At 38.4% G+C, this 25,616-nt stretch overlaps 1 protein-coding gene across 4 annotated transcripts in view; it reads right to left on the reverse strand.

The window, feature by feature from the left end:
- Positions 1 to 25,616, reverse strand: part of GRM8 (glutamate metabotropic receptor 8) — a 588,148-nt gene that overhangs the window by 70,136 nt on the left and 492,396 nt on the right. For all 4 annotated transcript variants that reach the window (XM_042470814.1, XM_042470816.1, XM_042470812.1 and 1 more), the window contains exon 9: positions 7,320 to 8,255. In XM_042470814.1, coding sequence (XP_042326748.1) covers positions 7,320 to 8,255 — 936 coding nt within the window. The remainder of the gene's footprint in view (positions 1 to 7,319; positions 8,256 to 25,616) is intronic.

Below are 25,616 nucleotides of genomic sequence, written 5' to 3' on the forward strand. Positions count from 1 at the left end.
TTAGCATTTTAATTTAGGAGTTGTTTTGGGTTCTTTCCCCATTTCTTTTTTGTGAAATTCCCAGTATACTGCATAAAAATAATCCACCAGTTTTAATCTGCATCTACATTACTACAACAAGATTATGCAAAATACTTATGATATTCATTCATTCATTCATTCATTATACAAATGCATCTGGGTCTTTGGGGCAGGAGGGCAAATGAAAGTAAAGAGTGGCTCTGCACCTTGATTTAAGAAAATATTTCCATGCTCACAGACATCCCGAAGCAGGGATATCTCTCCTTTTCTCTTCTGTTTTGGCCAGAAATATTTTTTTTTTTCAGGTGAGATGCTATGACAGGGAGTCGAAGAAGAAACTCAGATACTGCAGAAGGCCTTGTGGACAAATGTTGCTTACTGGCCACATGATTTCCAACCCTTGAACTACACTGTTGACTGCTATTCAAAGATAGGTTCAGTTTATAATCAGTAATGTCAAATAAGAGCCAGCATGGTGTAGTGGTCTGTGCTGGACTATGACTTTGGAGATCAGGGATTGATTCCCTGCTCAGCTATAAAAACCACTGAGGCCACACTCCCAGTATGATTTAAAGTGAATTGTTGATCGGGTTATATGACTGTCGTTCCCATTTGAAACCAGTTCTGAACCTATTATGGTCAATTTCAATCGCAAAGAAGCGAGGCAAACACACACAAAAACATTCTTTCCTGACACTAGTTCTTTGGCAGTACTTTTGAAAAACAAATTGATCCTGAAGCGTGTTCAACAAGTGGGAATGATGGATCTGGATCACATCATCCTGGAGGGGAGGGACTAATGGCAGAGGGGTGTTTACCATCCTTCCTCAGTTTTTGGTAGATCCACCATTCTCCTCCTCTCTCAGCACTGCCTTTGTGCTTGTGGTGGGACCTATGAGTGCATGATTTTTTAAAAAATATAAAATAAAATTGATAGAAGTGTCAATTCATTGATTTTTCAACTACTTGAATCATTGAGGCATGTAGTTGCAAAACCAATGAATCAAATCTATCAATTTTTTTAAAAAAAATGATAGAAGATTCGATTCATAGTTTTTCAGCTACTTGCAGTTACCCAGGCGATCCAATGGCAGCTCATAGTGAGGCAACTAGTTGCAAAACAAATGAATTGAATTTTCTATCAATTTTTAAAAAATTATATATATATATTTTCTAAGCTGGACTGCCCGGGTTACTGCTTATGCCACTGATGATGCACAGATGATTGACATGTATTTTGAAGCAGCACAATCTAGTGGGGATGACAATCATGCTCAAAAAGAATTGAATATAAAAGGATAATGAAAAGATCTGCTTTCATAGTGGGAATGACGGACCTTTTAGAATCAATTTACCAACACGGGGCAAAGGTGAATTGCAAACTGGTTTAAATGTAAGTGAGAAAGAGCCCTGAGTGACCTTGGGTGAATTACTCTCAGCACCAGAAACGTCCCATGACACATTTGCCTTAGGGTCACCATAAACTGGATATGACTTGAAGTCACCTAACAACCAGTGTCACACTGCAATATTTTAAAACAGCAGCCAGCATAACAGTGGTGATTAGAAAGCAAGTTCATTTAAATAGAAGTTGATATTGGTATTAATAAAAGAGGAAAAAAGAATCAAGAAGAAGAAGAAGAATCACACATACAGAGAGAGAAACACCATAGAGACAAACAATGTAATATTTCTCTTAAAAAATACAAACACAAAAGACATGATTCTGGCCTAACAGGTCTGGGGCCCTTTCCTTTATTGTTAAATTCCACTTTCACTATCTTAGCAACATTCTGTGTATTCCTGTGACTTGAAGTTTGGTGAGGCACTAGTGCTCTCTAGGATAAAATTTTAAATACCTGTCTTTAAACTACAAATCCCAGGATTCCATAGGGTGAAACCATGTCAGTTAAAGTGGAACAATAGTGTTATAATTGTATGATGTGGAAGGTATTTTTAACATGGTGCTCTGCAAATATCATCAGGCATTTGCTAATAGGCATATAATCCTGTATAATTTGGATGGAGAAGGCAGCAAGGGAAGGAATTCTTCTGTTGGTTAAAAATTTGCAGGAAACCCAAACACGACATTTAAGAACAGTCTGAACATCAACTAGATGTGTATATAAGACCTCCTTTTGGTCAATAAAACACTGAATAGACCCCTTCATTCCCCCCTAGGGAGTCATGGAGGAAATGGTTCCAGTGGATCATAACCTATGCTTATGTAATTAAACTGACTCAAATGGAAGAAAAAGCATTCAGTCTGGCTCTGATGGAAATGTATGCATAAACACATATGCCATAAAACTAATACAAAGACTTAAAAGTCTGAAAGTGTTTCCCTCAGTTTGTCCTGATTTTAACTGCCACGATCCCTCTGTCTTCCCTAAGATGCATGACTCCCTTTAGGGTTTGGTTCTTATAAAAAATGCATGGCCTTTCACTTTTCATAAAATAGTGTGCCTCTTGGAAGGTCACACACATCCTTGTCTTGCGGCAACCTGGGTAGACTTGGCTTGCTTAGCACCTTTTAGAGAGTACAAAGGTAGAGAGGCAATTCCATTCTGTAGCAATAGGGAAAAGAGCAGGCTGATCAGTGCTCTTTCCCTGGAGAGGTTTATGCCTGAATCAATGAGACCTTTACTCCAACATTCAAATTGATGTTTTTAAGAGCTTTATTTAATTTCCAAGGGCTTGCAACATCTTGACAGCATATTTATCAGTACAATGTACTGTCCCATTTTATGATACACGTTTTGGGGATATTAAGACCTAAATATCCTAAACATACCAGATCCTGACCAATTTTGAAAGCTAAGAAGAGTCAGCTGGTTAGTACTTTGATGGAGACAACCAACAAATACCAAGAGCTGTAGGATATCCTTCAGAGGAAGGAACTGGCAAAACATCTCTGAGTATTCCTTGTCTAAGAAAACCTTGTGAATATCAAGGGGTTGCCATAAATCAACAGGCAGCTTGAAGGCACAGACACCACACACATGCATGCATGCATGCATGCATGCATGAACGCACGTGCGTGCGCACACACACACACATTTATTGTCTATAAGTAAGTTGCTTCATCGTTTTCATTTACTATCTTGTTATTAATGCCATAAAGGTAAAGGTAGTCCCTTGACATGAATGTCTAGTTGTAACTGACTGTAGGGGGCAGTGCTCATCTCCATTTCTAAGCTGAAGTGTCAGCATTGTCTGAGGACTGCTCTGGTGGTTAAGTGGCCAGCAAGACTGTACCAAATGCTGTTACCTTCCCACTGAAGTGGTACCTATTTATCTACTTGAATTTGCATGCTTTTGAACTGCTAGGTTGGCAGAAGCTGGGACTAGTGACATGGGCTCACCCCGTCATGCAGCACTCGGGCCTCAAACTGCCAACCTTCCAATCTTCCAATCACCAGAATTGCACTTCCAATGCACTAAGCCAGTGCATGCCCTCCCTACCCCCTGCCCTTTTAATAAAAATCCACTTCTGTCATCTCCTCTTTCACAGATGATGGAAAAGTGTGGGGGGAATAATTTCTTATGGGGAAAAAACTTGCATATAAAAATACACTTTTGTGCAACTAACAGAAATACACAAATATATTGGTGCATGTACAGATTTCATAAAAATGCCAAGAAGCATGAAAAATAATTTTAAAACATGGTAAAACTAATATTCTTTCTCAACAAGGTGAAGCCTTTGAAATGTGTTCTTGCATACAAAAACAGAATAATTAAAATTTGCATTTAAAGCTAATTATTCTGTTGATTTATAAACAGGGATGCCGCTGCAGAAATAATTCACATTGACACCGCTTTAACTGATGTGGCTCAGTGCTATGGAATCATGGGATTTGTAGACTGTTGTGGCACCAAAGCTCTCTGACAGAGAAGGCAAAATATCCCATAGAACTATAAATCCCACGATTTCACAGTTAGTGGTGTCAAACTGCATTATGTCTGCAGATGAAGTCAGGTAACATGGCAACAGAAACTCACAACAATTTTGATAGTCAGGCAAGCACCAAAATCTGTCATTGTAGACATCCCTGCTAGGGTTCACATCACACATAATTCTTGCTTTACGGAATTGGGGATGAAATTCTCTACTAATTTTCGTCTCAAAAGAAGCAGCAATTTAGCAATTTAGTTCTCTCTTCAAGAAAGTCTTCAAAAACCTTGGAGTTTTCAAAGCTAATTTGCAATATGGAACTTTTCAAATATTCTTTCCATCCCTGTTTGGCATACATGACACAAGATAGTTTTTACAGGCTCTACACTGCTGTTGGACTTGTAGAATCTCAGTGCTGTCTTGCAAGTTTTTTTTTTCTCAGACCCTGCACCACTGCTTGCAGAGTGTCATGTAAAAAGAAGTCTCTTGAGTTAAGATGCTGCCACAACTTCTGTCTTGATGCAAATAGCACATGCATGTACACTCTGAATCCCTTGACTTTTCATTATGTATATGCACATGAAGTTTTGCACATACTTACATGCACTTTTATGCTGAGACAGTGAGCCCTGGCACCTGCTGGGAATGTATAGAGATGCCCATGCTTTAAAGCCACTTCACATAGAAAAATCAAACTTTCTCATCTATGGCTATTTTCTCTGAGATTTGTCTGCTGGCCTGTTGATTTCCTAAGACTTCTGTCAATGCGATAAGACCTTGAAACCCTTTTCATAAGCATGACACTGGGACTCATTTTTTAAAACTAGTGTTCAGTATAAACTCTTGTAAGCACACTTGTAAAAAAAAAGTCATTGTGACCCACGGATATTGCCATGGTCACCCATTAAACCTACTGGGGGGAATGGGCAAATTAGACTCTCTCCACCTAAGATTAAGGCAATAACAATACTCTTCTAACTAAAGGTTGTCCACACAAGGCAAATAAAACATCCTCCCCCTGTCAGGACAGTATCAGGGCCAGAATATTCTGGGCTGTTCCCAGAGTCTTCTAGCCTGTGCAGAACCAGCCTAAATCTTGCCCACTCCTCATGACAGGGTTGCCATAAGGCACATAGCAACAAAAACTCTGGACTTTATCACACCTGAGGAATTTCTCTTAATTTCGAATGAAAAGAAAGTGGGGTCAGAACGCATTCACATGAATTTGCTAGTTCAGCGAATTTACGTGAATGCGAATTGCATTCGAACTGGCTTCCCGTTGCCCGAAAATAGCATGCCATTGCCTGAATTTGCATGCAGTAGTTTATCACGCAATAACGTGAAACCTCATGATTGCACTCGGACTGACTTCCCATTGCCCGAATTTGCATGTGGTAGTTTATCATGCAATAACGTGAAACCCCATGATTGCGTTCAGATTGCCATTGGATTATACTTCCAATTTCCCTTGTCTTATAAACTCCACTGTCAACACCAATCTCTTTCCCAAGGGCCAGATGTCAGAAGGCAGTATTGGGCAGTGATACTCAGTCCCTGCTGAAGCATTTGTTCTCAATGTGGACTAATACTAGAAATGTTGAAATCCACACCATAAAATTGTGTCCTTTTCCCCAAGGATAAGGCTCATGTGCCTGAATGTGAGTTTTTTTGCATTCTGATTTGTGTTTCAAGACCCCCAACTCCCTGAAAGAAGCATTGTATAAAGCTGAATGTGGTCCAGGATTCCTATGCCTGTAAATGTGCAGTGGGAAACATATTGTATTTTGATAGGCAGTTGAGTTATGAGAAGAGCTATACATGCTGCTTAAACTATTAAACCTTATGGACTCTTGTCTAGCCCTGGCAGCAGAACAACCTCCATGAGCAGAATTTACTTTGAAACCAGATGTCTCTAGCCATATATAATCTGAGGAATCCCCAGGGGCAAAAAACATTACTTTTAGGTGATGGAGAAAACTACAGCTACTTAAACATCTAGTCTACAACCTGAAGCTGGCTACTGGATTCTGGAAATAGTAGTTTAAAAACTGATTTTTCAAGCTTTCTCATTTCCATAATAAAATTTCTCCCTACTTGCATATTGTATATTTGGGCACATGATTTACTTGTATGCTGGGAATAACAGATTGGGACCTGACACAGAGAATTCTGAATTCACTGTTTGTTATGATCCTGTCAAAAGGCTGGTAATTTCATTCACCATAATTTTCATTCTTTTAACAGAGGGACACTGTTTGAAACCTATACAAAATCTCCCACAAAAACCAAAAAACAATAAAAAGGGACCTCTTGATAATTACTGCCATGACACTGCACCGTTGTCTGGGTTTGTTTGGGGTGTGTGTGTGTGTGTGTGTGTGTGTAAGAGAAAGAGTTTGCTATGTAGTTTTACATGTATCAACTTTTCAGTAACAATTAGCCATGCTGAGGTTATATTTTCAAAGGTGAAATGTATATAAAGATCTAGCTAAGCAGTATTCAAGAGACAAGACAACAAATTGTTGATTGTTCCCTGTTAAAATAGAAAGAGTGATTATTCAAAAAGAGCCTAGGGCATGCTCTTGATAAGCTTGTGAACAAAAGACATATCATTTTGTGTCAGATACAAATAGAAATTATTCTGTCACCCACCAAATGTGGGAACTTGAGGTCATCCAACAAAGCTAAATGGTTTTAGGTTCAGAACAAATAAAAGAGGAAAATCTTTGCACAATGCATGCAATTATATTGAGTATCATAAAAAAGTTAGAGAGGTCTTTTGCACACAGACATTCAATGATGTTTTAATAAATGTATCCAGACTTGATGTATGAGCCGATGCAAGACATACTTGTTAAACTGCGAGTTTAAGCACCACATCTCTGAGAATTAGGTGTTTGGAATATACCTTGATGTTAAATTGCTTCTCTCATGATTCCATTTTTAATATAAGCACATAAACCTATTTTACAAAGTTAGTCAATATGGTATATATTCTATAATCTGCCATTTCTATAGAGTTGGCATCATGACTTAACTCTGATGTTATTCCTTTCCAAAATGAGGTTGTTTGATTCTGTTCAAGTTTTATTTCTGTACACTTTGTGATTCATATATCAAAATGCTACAAGGGAAAAAAAGATGAAGAAATGGTGACAGTGATGAAAAGCACAAACATATTTCTAATGATCAAATTATTATAGAGTAATCCTTAGTGCTAGATTATTCTAGAGTGCTCTTAAACAATGTATTTTTCTAAACACATACCTATCACAAAGATCTTTGACATCTGACTTCAATAAGATTAGCTTTTGAATCCAATGTTGGGAATGAATCATCTGTGATACTAAACAGTGAAGCTAAATACAAAATGGGTTTAAGAGAGGTTACTGTCACTCACCTTCTCTGCTGACTGTGCAGTTCCAAAAAAGATTGGAATAAAAGCTAACCAAATGATACAGGTGGTGTACATAGTAAATCCAATTGGTTTTGCTTCATTGAAGGTCTCTGGAACTCCTCTTGTTTTAATAGCATAAACAGTGCATGTTACCATTAAGAGAATACTGTATCCAAGAGAACAAATGAGAGATAGATCAGAGATGTCACATTTGAGAACTCCACGGGCATTTTCAGGATCCAGAGTCCTCTGTTCTCCATAGTCCACTATGATATGTGGAGGATCAATGCCAAACCAGATGAAGACTCCTACAAGTTGTATGGATATGAGGCTGAAAGTAATTACCAACTGGGAAGCTGGGCTGATGAATTTTGGAGCAGTGACAGATTTTTTCCCTTGCTCAAATATTCGATGGATCCGGTTGGTTTTGGTGAGCAAGGCTGCATAACTGAAACACATGCCAAGGCCTAAAAAGATCCGTCGGAAACTGCAGATGGCAGTGTCTGGACTTGCAATCATTAAAAAGGTGATGGAGTAACAGAGAAAAATCCCAGTCAAGAGGACATAGCTGAGCTCACGCCCAGAGGCCCGGACAATGGGTGTGTCATTGTGGCGAACAAATGTCACAATGACAAAAGTGGTAGCAATGATCCCAAGGATAGCTATGAAGACTGGGACGACTGCCCAGGGGGAATGCCACTCCAGCTTGATGATGGGAATCTGCTGGCAGTCTGTGCGGTTGATGTTGGGTCTCTTGTCAAATGGGCACATTTCACAGGTCACCTCATCCACTTGGTAGTGGTATCCTTCACAACGCTCACAGTGCCAACAGCATGGTACTCCCTTGACCATTTTCTTCCTTTCCCCAGGCTTGCATGGCAAACTACAGACTGAGGTGGGGTGAATTCGTTCTCTGTTGTCCCACTGCATGTCCTCTACCTGTGGTTATATATGTTAAGGACAGAAAAAAACATAATGAGCCTTTTATTTTCTCCCATTTATAATATCCTAATCCTGGCTCGAGGCTTGTCATAAATCATCCTGTGTTGACAGTACAAATGCGGTTTACCTTGATAAGAAACCTGTTTTCCCCCTCTTATATTGACTTTATGAAACTGTTAAATGATCGTGCCCAATAAATCATTTGTGCCAGGGGCTTGATGAGTGTCATTAGTTTCTATTTACCTCTTTACTGCTGACCAAATTGACACCTGCAAAAAAGATTTATCGACTCTGGGCTACTTTTGAAGCAAGACATCCTATAAAAAGGAATTTATGAGCTAATCACGTGCAAACATAGTTCTCAAACATTTAATTAGAATATAATGGCATGTGGGCCTGGAATTAATTCCTCTTACAATATAAGGTAAAGAGAAGAAGAAGAAAGAACCTTGACCCAGCAAGGATTGTAAAGAAATAACTGGTTTTATCTCTTTTTTAAAAAACAAAAACCATGAAGACATATTTTTTAAGTTTTCAAATTTACCTCATGCTGCGTCTATATTAGCACATAGCTATTGTCGTTCTTCATGTTTTTATTCCAATAGTTACTATCTCAGTGCTTCGAATAGTGCACACAGTTTTGCACATAGCTTGTGTGTGTCTGTTTGCTAAACTTAATATTTCATTTTCTTTTGCAAAGGATCTCCTTGAATCCTACAAAGATTTCTGGCTAGTCTATCAAACAGAAGATTACAGAAATACTCATATAATATAGTCACTTGTATAGTATATTTCTGAGTTGAGTTTTTCTAGGATTTTGGAACACAACTCCCATCATCTCTGACCATTGGCCAAGGTAGTTGGGGTTGATGAGAATAGGCGATTAAAGCAATTGTATGGGCTCTGTTTGAGACAGGCTTAGAGTATCACATAAGAGATGTCAAGAACGAGTTAAAATCTCCACTCAGTGACATCACTAGGGTTGACATAACCCTCATGATATCACCCCTCTTCATTGACCTTCTCCCATATCACATCATACAGAATTCTTACTAGTGCCTTTGGTACTATGTTACTCATAAACTGCAATTCCCATATGAATGTGATGGCAATAGTTGTGACATAAACAACTAGCAAAATTAAAAAAATATACACTTAATTTGCAATATCATACACACCGCCTAAATGCATTTATAGGCACATAGTTTCATGTAGTTAAAATGAAAATTTGGTAAGATGTGATGTTTTTAAAGAAATTTAAAAAGAATAGTTCTCAAACATTTAATTAGAACATACAGTGCACCCGCGCCATACGTGGCCTTGAGCATACGCGCTCAAGTTCCGCGGGGCGGAAGGGGCGGCGCGTCCCATTCAATTGAATGGCCGTGCACGCCCGTTGCGCCCTGCACGCACCTGCGCCACCGCGCCGCTGCGCACGAGCCCCATTGTTTCCAATGGGGCTCGAGCATAGGCGGAATTCACCTTACGCGGAGGGATCCGGAACGGATCCCCCGCGTAAGGCGAGGACGGACTGTAATGGCATGTGGACCTGGAATTAATCCTTTTTACAGTAGAAGGTAAAAAACAACAACTTAAAAAACAACGGAGGTCTCTCCCCTTTTCTTCCCACTAAGCCTCACTCTAATAACACTCTTCAGCATTTTAAAGGGATGCGGGTGAATACCACAACCAATTTCTGTCCAAAGGCAGATGTTAGGAGAGCAGTAGTGTCACCTCCTCTGCACCCCCTAGTGATGTCCCATCTCCATTCATCCATTAAACAGACAGTGTGAGTATGAAGTAAGATTACGGAGAACCATGTGTTTCTGAGCTTCTAAGAGAGAAGGTAGAATATAAATGCAACAAACATAGTAAAAGCAATAATGAGGAGTTTATTTCTCTCCTCCATTTGAGAAGCATGTATATATATATATATATCTCCATCCATCTCTAGGGTACAACCCCCAAGAAGGTCTTTTGTACTGCTTATGTCTTAGCAACTGTACAAAGCATGCAGAGATAAATGAATGGACCATAGACAAGATAACAAATAACATGTCTTTTACTCCTTCATTTATCTATGGATATGAAGTAATGTCCATTGAGTTTGAGGTACTGGGAATTAGAACACAGCATGATGGCAGAATTTCCATTTTAACCCGACTTCCTATTATCATCTAATGCATTCTTTTATATGCACACTTTTTTTGAGAATTTTAATAGCGGAATAATTAATTGAGTCATTATTAATTTCCAGGTCTCTAGGGAAATGTATTTGACATGAATAAGTACCCAAGCAGTAGACTGATGGAAAATTAAAAGGACCATAGCTTTGGTGAGGTTTAGTGTAATGCCAAAGATTTTCATTTGAGAAAATGGCACAGTTTAGGCTCCAATCCAACACTCACTTTAAGGGTAAAGGTATTCCCTGTTGACAAGGTTGTCAAGTCATGTCCAACCATAGGGGGTGGTGCTCATCTCCGTTACTAAGCCAAGGAGCCAGCATTGTTAGAGACTACTCTGTGATCATGTGGCCAGCATGACTGCACAGAATGCTGTTTACCTTCCCACCGAAGTGGTGCCTATTTTTCTACTTGCATTTGCATGCTTTTGAACTAATAGATTGGCATAAACTGGGACTAGTAATGAGAGATCCCATCATGCGGCACTTGGGCCTTGACCTGCCAACCTGCCGATCTTGCATTCAACAGAGTCAGCATCTTAACCACTTGAGCCACCACATTACATGGGAGTAAATCATACTGACTGACATTAGTTAAACATACACAGGATAATGGTAATTTTGTTTTTAATTTTTAACTGAAAGACACAAAAGATATTTGTGATTTAACATGGGCTGTTGAGGGAGAGATTTTGTACAGATGCACAAGCTTGTGACCGTAGTTTCATGCCTTCACTAAAAATGTAAAATCATTTAGAAAAGAACTGCTCTGTCCTCCCCATGCCCTATATCACAGTGAGCCTCAATAATTGGTCTAATTATTGATTCTACAATCCTCAGGGTAATAAGGATAGATTTTAGGGTAAAAGCACTGCCTTGAAAAGTATGTGTATATCTACAATCCTCATTTTTTAAAAACTTGATTATTATAATATATTTTTTGTAACCATGTTTAATGAATTAACCAGGGTCTGCTCTTTCTAGTATCACCTTTGAAACTGTTAGAAGTGCAACACAACTTAGCACTGCAGAGTATAGAGGGCTTGAGAGAGGACAAGAGTAATAGAGTTGTATAGTCTGACTCGCAGTATCTTCCCTTTTTGTCTACCTACCCTAAGTCTTCTGTGATGTAAACTGATACTCTCAGAGATATTTTTCCACCTCTTTCCACCATTATTCTCTCTGGTCTTCCCTACAATGAAGGTAGATTAGATTAGTACCCTGAGTAACCTTTCTATCTTATAATAAAGTTCTTTATAATAAAGCCTTTAGTTTGTTTCTGCAAGCCATTGGTTTCTTTGCTGTTTAATCAAGATCTCTACTTGCTGCACAAACTCTCTCTCAGTAATATACAATGGCCCACATCCTGCGATGTCACAAGTGATCATCCTGGTTTATAATCCTGACCTCACAACCCTAGTGTGCTTGTTTCTTTTTATATCTAAAACTACAAATGATGAAGAGAAACACTGAATATCAGGACATTGTTTTTACTATTCTCTTGTTGGGTTGAATGAAACAGCTACCATATTTGTTTAATCTTCTTCTAGGCAGTATTTCACAAAATTTCATCCTACTATTGTCATTACATTCAGGGCAAAAGATGCCTCTCAGAATGTTTACAGTTGTTAAATACACTTTGAAATGTCCCATAGGTTACACAGTCCAGTGGCAGCAAAGGTAATAAATCCCCATCTCGAGAAGGTCAGTAGTAATGATTCATATAATAGTTTTCATTCCAGTGCTTCTGACAAATAAACTATGTAACACATAATTCATATTATGACACCCCACTGGTATGAGTGCTGGAAAACATTCTGGGTAAACGAGATTGCTTCTAATTTCTGGAAATAAAAGGTTTCAACAGCCGTAGGCTGTTATGACTTGGGAAGATTAAAGACGAAAATGTGGGGTTCTGAAGTTTCAAAATGTGTGAATAAAAAGAAAAAAACATTTAATGTTCATAATTATATTTGTAAAAGAATAGGTAATTACCATATAGCATGCTCACATTCAGTTTCTATGAATTTAGGAAGTCAGAGGCTCATAGGACTTACACATATAGTTCTCTTCAACCAATTTTCAACCAAAAGATAAAATGATGTTCTAGTTTGCATGCAATGGTTTTGTTAAAAAGAGTGGTTTAATTTTACCTTTTGTAAATTAAGCAGATGAAGATGAAGATGAAGCTCTTTTGCCCAAGAGCAGAAGAGAGAAGAACGTGATGGATTACCCTTTTCTTACCATTTTGTTCCATGTATTTTTTTTGTCTTGTAAAATAACAGGACAAACGAAAGCAGTGTCAACCAAGGATACTGTAATGACTATGAGATGGCAAAAAACTGAAACAAGTGTTCCTATCTTTCTTTTTTCCAAAACCAGGATACACGGTGAATGCAGCAGGGCAGCATTTTACTCAGCATTTCTGTGTCTTCTTATTTGTACCATACTGATTGGCTCATTGATAATGATGTGCTCTCCATCAATGGCTTAAATTTCTGCCAGTAGTGGTTCACTTACCAGAAGAACTGCTAGCACTTGGGCCTTTGATCTGGATTAGGACTGTGGTAAAGTAAAGATAATTTAGGGAGAAAACAGACGGGGAGGAAGGGGGGGCTTGAAGCCACCCCTTCCAAAGATGAATTGGAGCCAAGGCAACCATACGGCACAGCCCCAATCTGCCTTGAACCTGGCCCAAAAAGGAGTGGCAATGATCAACTACTTTTTGGGCCATGGAAAAGCCATCTTTATTGGCTGTGCACAGCACCATGGCAGCTTCAAGATGCTCCAGTGGCATGCGGCATCTAAATGCTGCACTGCCAAAGTGCCTTGAAGACACCCATGTCTCGGCAGTCATCTGGTTTCTGGGAGGCTTCAGAGTGTCATCAAAGCATGTGGCATGTAATCACTGCATTGTGATGATGCCCCGAAGGCATATTTTAAGGGTTTCTGTTCCAGCCCTCAGTTACCCAACATTCAGCCACAACCTTAATTTAGTTCTATGATTTTTAATTTGGTTGTTTGGCTCATAGTTTGGTTGTAACTACCATCCCATTCTATAATGGAATGCAAAACGCAATAAAATGCATGTTGTTGCATTGTCTCAGGTTTCTTTTATTTCAGAATTTCTGTCACATCAAGCAGACTTTGATGCAAACAAAACTCCTCATTATTCCCCTTCTAGTTTTCTTATTTTAGTTATAATCTTTTTAATGACCTATAAAGGAATTTCTTAGGAATATTTCTAAAATTGGACTGGAACAGTTTAGTCATAATGTTCATGGGGTTTGGCTTTCTCATAGTTTCAAAAGACATAATCAAACATTACTACTACTTTTTCTTCTTCACTTTGGTTTCTAATTTGTTTAATTTACAACCATGGAAACTCCCAAAGCAAACATAAAACATAAATGCTGTTCTATTTAATACAAAGAATGAGCGGGTCAAGACAAATCTTTTGGGTTAAATGTACAGGTTGAGCTTTCACAGCAACACTAATCATTTGCTTTGTGAACTAAGACATAGGTTTAACATGTTTTATATTGAGGGTGATGAGCTCATTCATCTTCTGGGCTTCTGTGCAACCATTAAATTAAACTGTGATCAGAAGAGAAACTCAAGATGCTTCAGGATGCATCCAGCCTGGGTGCCTAGGCAGCCTTCTATCAAAGTAAAAGGGAGACTTAGGACATTATGACATGGAGACCTTCCTGTGGGTAAAATGTTGCACAACTCTTGCAGAAGCATGAAGGTGTGCTCGTCTGTCATGCTTCTCAAACATCACTGAGGCTTCCCGCTTTTCTTCCATTGTCAAAGCATTCGCAGCACTGCCACCTCACTATCTAAACTCAGAGATAGATAAAGGAATACTCACAATCTATTAATCTTTCACAGAAGGGAAAGTTCAGCTCTCTGCAGCGCAAGATGGAGACATGGAAATTCATCTGAGCAGCTGGATTCCATCAATTGTATAAGATGGAAATGTATGATACATAGATATCATTAGTCTGTTAATAGCAAGGGACCGTAAGTGCCTAAACAACCTCTCCCTGGTTTCATGTAAATCAGGAGTAGGCAAATATGGGCTTCCATTTGTGCATTGAGAGTTGACAGCCTTTATGAAACTGGCATCTTCTTAGTAACAGAAAATACTTTTTTTATCATTGAAGGGTTCTTAATTCTGTTTGGACCATGCAATGACCAAATTTCCCACCCCCTTTTTCAGTGTGGCAGTCCTCAAAGACAGTGGGTGGAGCTGTAGAGGTATGTCCAGCTATTACCCTTTAGCTTCATGCACAGAAAAAAAGTAATAACCTCAGTGACCTCAGGAAAATAGTTGGATGCATCAGTAGGGGTCCCCCTCCTCTTCACAAACACAGAAATGGCCATGGTGGGCAGGGGTGGGGATGTTGCCAGAATGAAAAGGTGAGTTTTGGTAAGGTTGCACCAGGAGATACATCATAACTGTGTGCAAGAGCTATATCTCCTCACGCAGGATCTCAGCTCATGTCTCACTGCCAAAACTGTACTTTTCCTCTCCCCTCTGAGCCTCTTGCTAACCAAGTATTTTCTTTACCTGGTTAACTTGGGGACATTCCAAGCATATGTCTATCAAATATATATGTTGAGAGAGATGAATAGAGATGAATGCTTTAACATGGAAAATTAATTCCAGAAACATAATAGAAATATGGACAGAAGATGCAAATATGAATCAGAGTGGACAAGAAATGCAAAATTCAAAAGGCATTGGCAATATGTATTAATCATGTTTTTAAAAAATCAATATCCATATTAGCCCCCTAATACAAGATCTCCTGGTGCTCTTTATTGATCAGATTTAAACCTGATTACATTCCGCAAACATTACATGATTTAGAAACATATCCTATGATGAACAGTATTATGCACTTCTCCCCCCCCCCCACCTTCAGCACAATCTTTCAAAATAATTACAAGTAGCAACTAGGAAAGAATCCAGGCTGTGATATTTTATGAATACTTTGAAGGCAATTCTCCAATTTACATGTGTAGCCTCTTCACAGTCTATGTGATGCATGTGCATTTTGTATTTGGGGATCTGCACACTTTTCAGTGTCTTGCCCATATCTTGCTGGCACTGATTACAAATATTCTTATCCTCTCCACTTCCTCATATTCTAGAACTGGTTCCCTCTTGGATTAAAGAAAGCTGTCTATCTTTTCATTCCAATAAGAAAGGGGCATGATCTGGGGCAAGAGGTGGAGGTAACACGAAATACAGAAAAGAAGATGAAATTGAGAAGGAGAAGTAAGGAGCAATAAAAATGTAGTTATAAAATTCTCTGCCTCCAAAACAGGAGTCAGCTTTTCAGACTGAAGGATTGTATTCTACAGCCATGCTATTTAGCTGTAGCTGAACATTTTGAAGAAAGAGGGAGCACATTAGGCTACTGAACCATGATCTACGCCAGCTGCCTATTAGCTTTCAGGTAGAGAGTAAGGAATTGGTTTTGCATGGCACTCAGGAATTAATTTCCATTTGGCTCAATTAATAGCTTAGCAGTTGTACATGTTAATTGCCACTAATGTACTTGGACTCCAGGCTGGGCGCATTCTTTTAAATGAAATGAAACAAACCACTGTTTCCTAATCAGGTACTTCTCTGGGGACATTATCAGAAGTTTCAGAGACCTTAGTTTTCACCTGCTAAATGTGATGAAAGCATACCCACAGAATTAAAAAGCAAGAGTTTTATAATGTGTGTAGCTTTTGTAAGCAAGACTCTATTGAGAATCAAAGGACAGTGTTTGGCTGATCTGACTAAGCATACAATGCAGAAGAGCAGCTGCTTTTTGTCCCCTTACATGTTTGGACTGCAAAACAATGCTTGACCCCCATGTTTCCCATGACTATTCTATGGGGGGAATAAGTCCATATTGAATCAAAGGTATTATCAGAAGAATGACACAGGTGGCCCTACAGTAAATCAGTGTTGTGATGACTGTCAGAGAAGAAGCCAGCCCGAACTGTAAAAAACCAATAGAGAAATCTGTATTATTTGCCATTTCTTTAGAATATGATTATCTAGCCTTAAAGGTCCAGAAGTGCTCCTTTTGGCTCATTTCATAGATTCCCAAACTCTATGACAAAGCAGCAACATCTAGCACTAAAGTAGCAGTACCTAGCACTAAAGCACCTACTTGGCACATGTGCTTGATCATAGTCAGATTCTTCATACAAATAAAAGCCAGATGCATTTTGACTCACAGTGATCAATGAAATTTTTATGTTACCCAATGTTTCCTCCAGTCAAGAGGCTGAAGTGTTGGGAAATAAAAATACATATTTATTTTTATATTCAAAGTAAACATATTTACAAAAGTAGTAGCACCTAGCAGTACAGCATTAAAGCACCTAGCACAACTACTGAGCACATGTGCTTGCACATAGTCAGAATATTACAAAGAAAATTGAGATACCACTGAGTTTGAAATGAAGATAGAAGCTGGTCAAAATATTGTAAAATCACTGAAGGCAAGAGAGAATGAATTGATGGGCAACTTCTGGCTAGTTAGCCATCCTAAACAAGAATATTACCAAGCTGGGAATCTGGTGATGTTTAATAATTGGCTATTTCACAAACACAAGAAGAGGTGAGGGCTTAAACTATGTCACAACTGTGTATTGACTCTATTGTATAGGTCTGTTGCCATTTCTCATCTTCACAGCATAATGGATGTTAACAAGGATGTTTCTCTGTGGCTCTTGTGAGGATAAGTGTGACAAGGCAGTTAGGAATAGATGGTAAACATAAATGTATGACAACTATTCTGTTCTGACGCTGCTGTTCTGAGACCCGACAAAAAGCTGAATGAAGCACACTTTAGTGATACCAGGAGTGGGACACAGATGAATGCAGTAGCTGGTATATGAATAATGCAGAATTTTGACTACAGTTCACTAAGGCAGCTACAAATGCATAACCACCTTAGCTATCTAGTGTCTCTTGGTGTGATTCCCCGAATTGATGGGAATCTGTACCCCTGTTGATCAGGAGGAAGCAGCTAACTAATATTGTCTCCCCTTCCCATGAGTGATCTCTGGTGTGACAGTCAAAAGTAGGTCCCTGCTGCAATTCTTCCTCTTATTAGAGTTTGCTTAAGTAAGAGGGGTGGGAACATGAGTCAGTGGCTTCTTGATTGACAGGGCAACAGACCCCCATCAATCTCAATGGCTGTAGTGATTTATAGTCCCTGTATAGTCCCTAAACTAGGGAATATGTAGGGACTGTGACTATGAAGCAGTCACAAAGGAATAACTCTGGGTTATGCATTCACTGCTGCCTTAGATCATTCTAGCATAATTTTAAGATCTTGGACCTATTAGTGGGGACTTTCTGATTCAGATTCTATGACAGTATCAGAAGCTAACAGAGAGCAAAATGTCTTTGGCTTGTAAATGGAATAGGATACTGAACAAGAGGCTACAGAGCTTGGAAAAATTAATTTTTGGACAACAACTTCTCAAATGCTGGTTGATCCTGGAAGTTTTGTAGCCAAAAAGTAGTCTTTCCAAATGGCCTTTTGAGAGGCCATTTCTGTCTGCCAGAGAATCAGTACCAAAGGAGAGATCAAGAAAAAAGAAATGACTGAAAATGTTTACCAAATATATATATATATATTTATCTGAGAAGACAAATTCTAATTCATTGACTCTGTGATGAAAATTAGGTAAAAATATTGTGGCATATGATACAAAGCAAAGAAATCAGGCATGTTGAGTGGCATACCAAATGAGGGACTGTGGTTTGAGAATGTAAACCTCATTCAAGTCTTATTTTCTTATGTACTAATTTATACTGTAAAACTGACATATTTCAGAATACTAGACCACAAGATGTCAACTGGTATTATTTTTAAGTTTGTCAGTTGTCATTGTAATAAAAGTGAAATTACTCCCTTTTTTAACCAACTGCCATTTATTAAGCAAAAAGTTAGATCTTTGCATAGCAATTAGTTCCCAATCTGTCATTTGTAAACAGACAAAAGAACATCACATTAATCCTAAAAATGGGGTGATGTGGTTGCATTTTTTAAAAATATGGAAGTTTGACTAGATTGTCATGTTTGATTTCTAGATGTTGGGAGAGAAGCAACACCTGTGCTGTGGTTTCTAATGTAAAATATCAAGGAGGAGTAATATGTCAGTCTTCAGTATTTTTAGCTGGCTTTCTGTTAAGCATCCACTGAGTTAATGTAACCCTGTTAATATGATATTTCCATAGTTATGAACCCATGCAAAGGGGAAACTGAGATTAGGATCACCCCAATTCCCTATTCCAAATTCCCATTTGGCTAACTACGTAGAGAACAACTATATGTCTACCTCAAGTTACACACACATAGTGCATGTTCTAATGTCACAGTAAGCCCAGGTTTCTGTGGATCCCCAACATGTAATGTTTAAACTGCTTAGGATGGCATTGTGTCATTTCCATTCTCTCCTTCCACTATTTTCATGTCTGAAGAGCCCTTTCATGAACAAAAACATGAGGAAATCAAGGCTTCTGTTTTCATCTAGCGCTCCCATAGGTAAAAGGAGCTTTTCCCTCCAGATATGTCACTTTTGTACAAGCAGATTTACAGTAGAAGGAATGTGAGCTCTTCTCCTCCTGTATTTAAACATGTTTCAGAAATGGCTGTATAGAGTTCTTATCTCTTCTAGTAACATTACGTTGCATCTTGTATTTTTGGTAGATCTAGCAATGGCTGATTGCTGAATAGAGTTTTACTGTGTATAAACCAGCATGGTGACTCCCACTTTTTGGAGCAGGACCAGCTAAAGAAGCCACAGATTTAATCCAGATTTGTTTTTGTCATATCTGAATGTATTAGCAATCACTTTTGTTTTTCTCCAAAAATATCTTGTTTCTCCCCAAACAGGTCAGAGAAATAGAACAAGGACATAGTCTGGATTAATTCTCTTAAGGTTTTTTTGTGGGGAAGAATCAAGCCAAAGTATCAACTTCTTCCACACTGGGACATGACAAGAAACTAACCATAGAGTCAAGCTTTCACGACTGGAGAAAAAGAGACCATCATTCTGGTCTGCCGTAGAAAACCTTATGGTTCCAACCTCCTGTAATAGAAAGTAGGAGAGGGCAGCTTTCTCAAGAGATAGCAGCTCTGTTGATTCTCCTTTACTTTATCTCATTTTGTCTCTTTATTTATTCCCTTGTCATTTCTCTGTGTCTTGAAATCTGCCTGATCTTGCTTTTCCTCCCTACCTCCTTTCTTTTTTAAAAATTACTTTTGCTGCTGGAAGGAAGAGGGGTTTCTGAAAAGCCACAGCCAAAAAAAGCTTTCCTCATTTTTCCTCGCACAGTGTATAATGTACCCTGGCAGAATGTCCCAGCATTGCAACAAACAGGACAGTCCACTTCTCATAATGACATCGTGTCAGGCTTCTAGCTAATCAAATGGAGGCAGAAATCATATTAAATATAAAACGAGTAACAGTTTATTTAGGGAGAGTGATTTCATTAAAGTACATTCCAGACAGAGTGCATAACTAGTGCTGTGTGGTTCAAGTGTGAAGTGCTTGTGTCTGTGTGTCAAGAATTCATGCATCATTAAATTTAAATGTACAATGATAATGGGTTCCAGAGACGGTTCAAATAATCCTTTCATTACTCTTGTCACAAATCAATTGTCTCCCAGACTCTCTCCCTTTAAAATTCCTTGCTTGTTGCTGAATTTGCACAAGCATGCTCATCATGTAATGCAGACAATGTTGCTGAAGAATAGCATGTTTGGAATAGCTACCACCACAGAACAAACAAAACAGGCAATCTTTTAAAATAACTTTATGTCACACTAAGTTAAGAATATAAATCCTGACTTGGCTTCTCCTCATGATAAAAGAAGCAAAAACAAAACGTTGCCTGCAAGATTCTGCTTACTTTAACATACTGAGTATGTTTTTGATTTTCAGTATCAAAGATTTTACACATTTTCAAGGCTGAGGTTTGTACAAAATTTCCCTACACACCATAAATAATACCTTCTGACTGAGGCATCTTTCATTCTCAGTTACGTATTATCAGGAGAAAGGAAATTAAATTATCTATATGTATATGTGAACATGCTTTAAAACTTAGTAGTCTGGTTAGATAAATGAGTTTTAGACATATCAATATTCACCAATTATGGATAAACAAGCCAACACTTTTGAGGAGGGGTGGTGAAATAAAATGAAAATATAAAATGCAGATATTTTCATGTTCAATTCAGAGCCCTCCCTTTTTCTTTTTTTAAACTTTCTTCCATTGTTTGTTTCTTATTTTTATAATTGTATAAATTAATATCTTGATCTGATATAATTTGTGAAAGTTGGTTTATATGGTTTATATTCATCCAAATATTTTTTTAAATATGCAAATAAAGTAGTTATCATGGGGAATAACAAATATACATCAGCAAATGTGTCTGAAAATGTTCAGGAGCTACCTTATATGGTGCAGTTTTTACGTGCTGTCAAGTCAAGTTTTTGTTTCTGGTGGCCCTGTAAATGAGTGATCACTATCAACAGCTAGCCATCAATAGCCTGGCTCTCTCAAACATCACGGCCATGGTTTCCTTGACTGAATCAATCTATCTACAATTCTTCTTTTCCTACTGTCTCCTACTTTACCAAGCATTATCATTTTCCCCCAATGACTCATGCCATGTCATGATATGTCCAAAGTACAATAGACATGGACATAAATGCATTGTTCAAACACGAATCAAAGAACATGAGAAACACTACCGACTGTGCCAGCCAGACAAATCAGTGATAGCAGACCATGTCTTAAACCAACCTGGGCACAGAATGCTATTTGAAAACACTGAAATTCTGGACCATACCAGCAACTATCAGGTCAGAATGCACAGAGAGGTGATTGAAATCCACAAATACCTGGATAACTTCAGCAGGAAAGAAGAAACACTGAATGTAAACAAAGTTTGGCTACCAGTCCTGAAAAACACCAAAATCAAGACTCAGTACATGTGAATGAACTCTACCCAGGGTCAGGGGGTTTCTCACAGACAATGGATTGCTAATTAAATAGACATGTATATCCTCCACATATCCTCTCACCCTGAGGCCTTGCCATTCAACAACAGACTAACACAGACATTAATATGTAAATAACTTCCTCCCAACCAAGAGTCACACAAGTATATATACCCCCACATACTTCCATGACAGAACCCTCTGAAGATGCCAGCCACTAATGCAGGTGAAATGTCAGGGGAAAATTCTTCTGGAACACAGCCACATAGCCTGGAAAACCCACAGAAAAGTACGGACGCTGGCTGTGAAAGCCTTTGAATTCACATGCGACAGACTAGGTTTACTCTAGGAGCTATCAAGGTAATGTGCATGATCAATTTGCTGTAGGACCATTTTTTATATATAGTTTACCTCAGGTGTGAAAATACTAAACAAAAGAAGCAAAGAAAGAACAAAACTTTTATTTTCAAAGTGTGGGGGTAATTATTAAAGGAGGATTCTGGGGCATGTTGTCCAAACAGCAATTTTTTCCAAGATCTGGGTAATGGGTTGTCAGCAGCCACAAACACTTGCAGCCTTGAAATACCTGTTTCAAAGTATTTGAAACTGGCATTTTTAAATGTTTCAACTTAACTTTGTCCCTAAATGATCCAAACATATTAAACCTCAATAGCAAGGGTTCCTTTCTGTCTCGTTAAAAAATAAGGTATTCCCAAAGTTGGGATACAGATAAATAACATCATCATGATCACCACCATAACCTCTATTATTTTATTTTTATGCTTTTTTAACTTAGTAACATCTTCATACTAACTAGGGATAGATAAATTTGTTATTACAGCTTTCTATCATATTCAGATATTCTGAATCCCAAGTCTTTTCCAGTAAATTTATTTGGGCGGGGGGGGGGGGAACAGTAAATTCAGGGAAATTTTCCAAAACAAATTGAAACCATACCCTCCACATTTGTACCAGAAAAATCCAAGAGGCACAACCATTGCTAATATGAAGTAGATGACATTTTCTCTGCCTGTTATGAAACTGTTAAGCATGTCTGGAGTGGGGCGGGGAGGAGGAGAGGAGGTAATCTTAACAGCAATAGCAGCTTCATTTATATGCCACTTCATACCACACTGAGCAGTCTCTAAGTGTTTTAAACTGTAAGCTAATTGCTCCCATCAAGCTGGGTACTCATTTTAGTGACCTTGGAAGGATGCCAGGCTGAGTCGACCCAGAGCCCCTGGCTGGTATTGAACTCACAACCTTGTGGTTTGTGAGTGAGTGGCTGCAGTACAGGCATTTAACCACTGCATCACCAGGGCTCCTATTTCAGCACCACAAATATGGTTGAACTGGCAGGGCTTCAACTTTCCTGGATTGAAGAATCTGTTCATTTCGGAAAGAATAACAATACTCAAATTTGATTTTTTTTTTTTTTAAAAAAAGATAATTTTCCCCATTTTATTTACAGTTATTTTTAAAAGTTTGTGAAGTAAAAACATTTTTCTGCCATCTCTCTTACAAATCTTCCCAGTGCCTGTAACATCTATGAGGCATGATGTCTAGAAAATTCTGGTATTGCACATCTTCCACTTAAAAGTAGTTTATATCAAGGCATACCTTAATTCCGCTGTGCTAGAAATGTCTGTTACACAAGTCAGCAGATTCCCCAAGGTCTCAGGCAGTGGTGTTAGGCATTACTATCTGAGATACTTTGGGGGCTTCAAAACAATGACCCCTTGGGCTTTCTGCATAGAGCAGATGTTCTTTTACCATTATTGAAAGGTAGAATCTGGCTCCCCTGAGAAAGCTTCTCTCTTCCTACCTTTGGGAGTAAAATGTACTCAGATAAATATGATGTGTCAATCTCTTAGCTGCGAATTTATTTTGAAAAACAGAATTTGAATCACAACTACAGTGTTTACCATGTAAAAAGAAAAATGGCTCTTTAGTCTATTTTACAAACATATCTGTCCTTTTCTATTTAAATGCCACAGACCCACAGGTATTTCTTTGCAATATCTGTCATGTACTAGAAATCACAAATAAGCATTTTTTACCAAGATGTAAGCCCCACCAATTCAGGGGCATTTACATTTCAGTGAGCATGCAGTGTGTGGAGTAGTGGTTTGTGTATTGGACTACAACTCGGGAGCTCAGCCATGTAAACCCACTTGGGCAAGTCACAGTCTCTCAGCTTCAGAAGATGGCAATGGCAAACCTCCTTTGAAGATACTTGACAACAAAACAACAACAACAATAGCCCATGACAGGTTCACCTTGGGGTTGCCATAAGTTGGAAATGACTTGAAGTCACACAATGACAACAATGAATATGTACAGGGTTATCTTTTGAACTATATCTTGTGTATAGATATAACTGTTGTTTAAAGTCTGGCCATGCTGACTCTTTTCTTTCTGCAGCTGAGACTGATAGATTGGGGAGTTTGGGCAATTCTCAGCATATGGAATATCTTTCTGTGTATTTGCCTTCAAGTCACCTGTTGACTTATGGTGAACCCATGAATGTCATTGGGTTTTCATAGGCAAGTAATACTCAGAAATATGTTCTGTCACACTTCCAAGTTTGTGAAAATGGTATATAAATGAGGAAATTGATACTTGCTTAAGGACTATGAATTCTGTTACCATGCATTCTGCTACTGTTTAAGAAGGATTCAGATCACTTTGTGTCTGACTCCCTACCTTCCTGAAACCTGAGCTGGAGCTTTATCCTAAAATTTAGCAAGCTGCAATTTAGTAAATTTAAATGTTTCATTTTATTTTATTTTAAGCCACAAAAGTACACCAACCCATTCATTGTGTTTTTCATGGCCCCTATTTCATTTCCATGCATTTTCTTATAATGGCAAGATCCTCAATAATATACTGAACTGCAGTCTCCTTGGGGTTTCAATTACTCTACAGTTTATGTCTGCTTTCTCCCCAGGCTCAGCATCCAAAATATATAGTGAGAGATTATAAAGTTCTACCCCATCCCACTGTAACTGCTTTTGAAGACCCTGCCATCCTTTGTCTGCAGCTATTGATCAGCCTATTAAGTCTGGCATCTGCACTTCCTGCAAAGAGGTTCCCTGATGAATTCAGACTCTGTTAGAGGAGGAGAACATAATATGAGGCACACATAGTTGTCAGATCTATTGAACACTCAGGTCTGCCTTAGCAGAGACCAGCAATTCTCCTTAGTTATCCAGCAACCTTTGCCTACTTGGCTTGGAGCCATCATGTAACAGAGAAAGCCAGTGAGAGTGTTTTTTTTGAGAATGTATCTGGAAAGAGCAACTTTATTCTTTATACTCTCACTACTCAGGTCTGAAGAAAACTTAGTCATTAGCTGGAATCACAATTCCTCATATTGCACTTTTCATTGACATTAATCAGTCCTCTTATATGAGTCACATAAACCCAAGTTGAGAAATGTGTGTGTGTGTGTGTGTGTCCATGTTGAAAATTCATGTATGCATATTCTAATATTGAGATCCTTGGAAAATGCCTTTTCTAAAGCTTAGAAATGTTACGTTTTAGAGTTTGACTCCCATAATCTTCACCCAATGGTCATGCTGGCTGAGGGTTCTAGACTGTCATCCAAAAATAGTATTTCCAGGTTCTGCTATTTTTTCACACATCTACCCCTCAGTCCTTGATATCTTGTACTGTGTGGATTTTCTACTGCTAGCTGATGTGGTCTTGAAATACAAAAGAAAGAAAAAAAAACATCTGTAAGATTATGTTTCGCCTGCTTCTTTGAATTCCATCAACTGACATTGAGAAGATTTGAGGAGACATCTTTGTAAAATATCTGCAATTTTTTCATTGTTTTGTAAATACAGGGTTTTTATATATAGGGTAAATATAGGTAAGCTAAGTATAGGAAATTCTCTATATTTACAAAACAATTGAAAAAATGACTTGCAGATATTTTACAAAGATGCCTCTTCAAATCTTGTAAAAATGGGTATATATTTTATTTGGCTTACTGTATTAATTCTCATGGGTATGTGGTGGCTCAAGTGGTTAAGACGCTGACTCTATTGATTGTAAGATCAGCAGGTTGGCAGTTTAAGGCCCAGGTGCCACATGATGGGGTGAGCTCCCATCACCAGTCTCAGCTTCTG

Source organism: Sceloporus undulatus, chromosome 5 (genome assembly GCF_019175285.1).
Source record: "Sceloporus undulatus isolate JIND9_A2432 ecotype Alabama chromosome 5, SceUnd_v1.1, whole genome shotgun sequence".
Classification (NCBI taxonomy): domain Eukaryota; kingdom Metazoa; phylum Chordata; class Lepidosauria; order Squamata; family Phrynosomatidae; genus Sceloporus; species Sceloporus undulatus.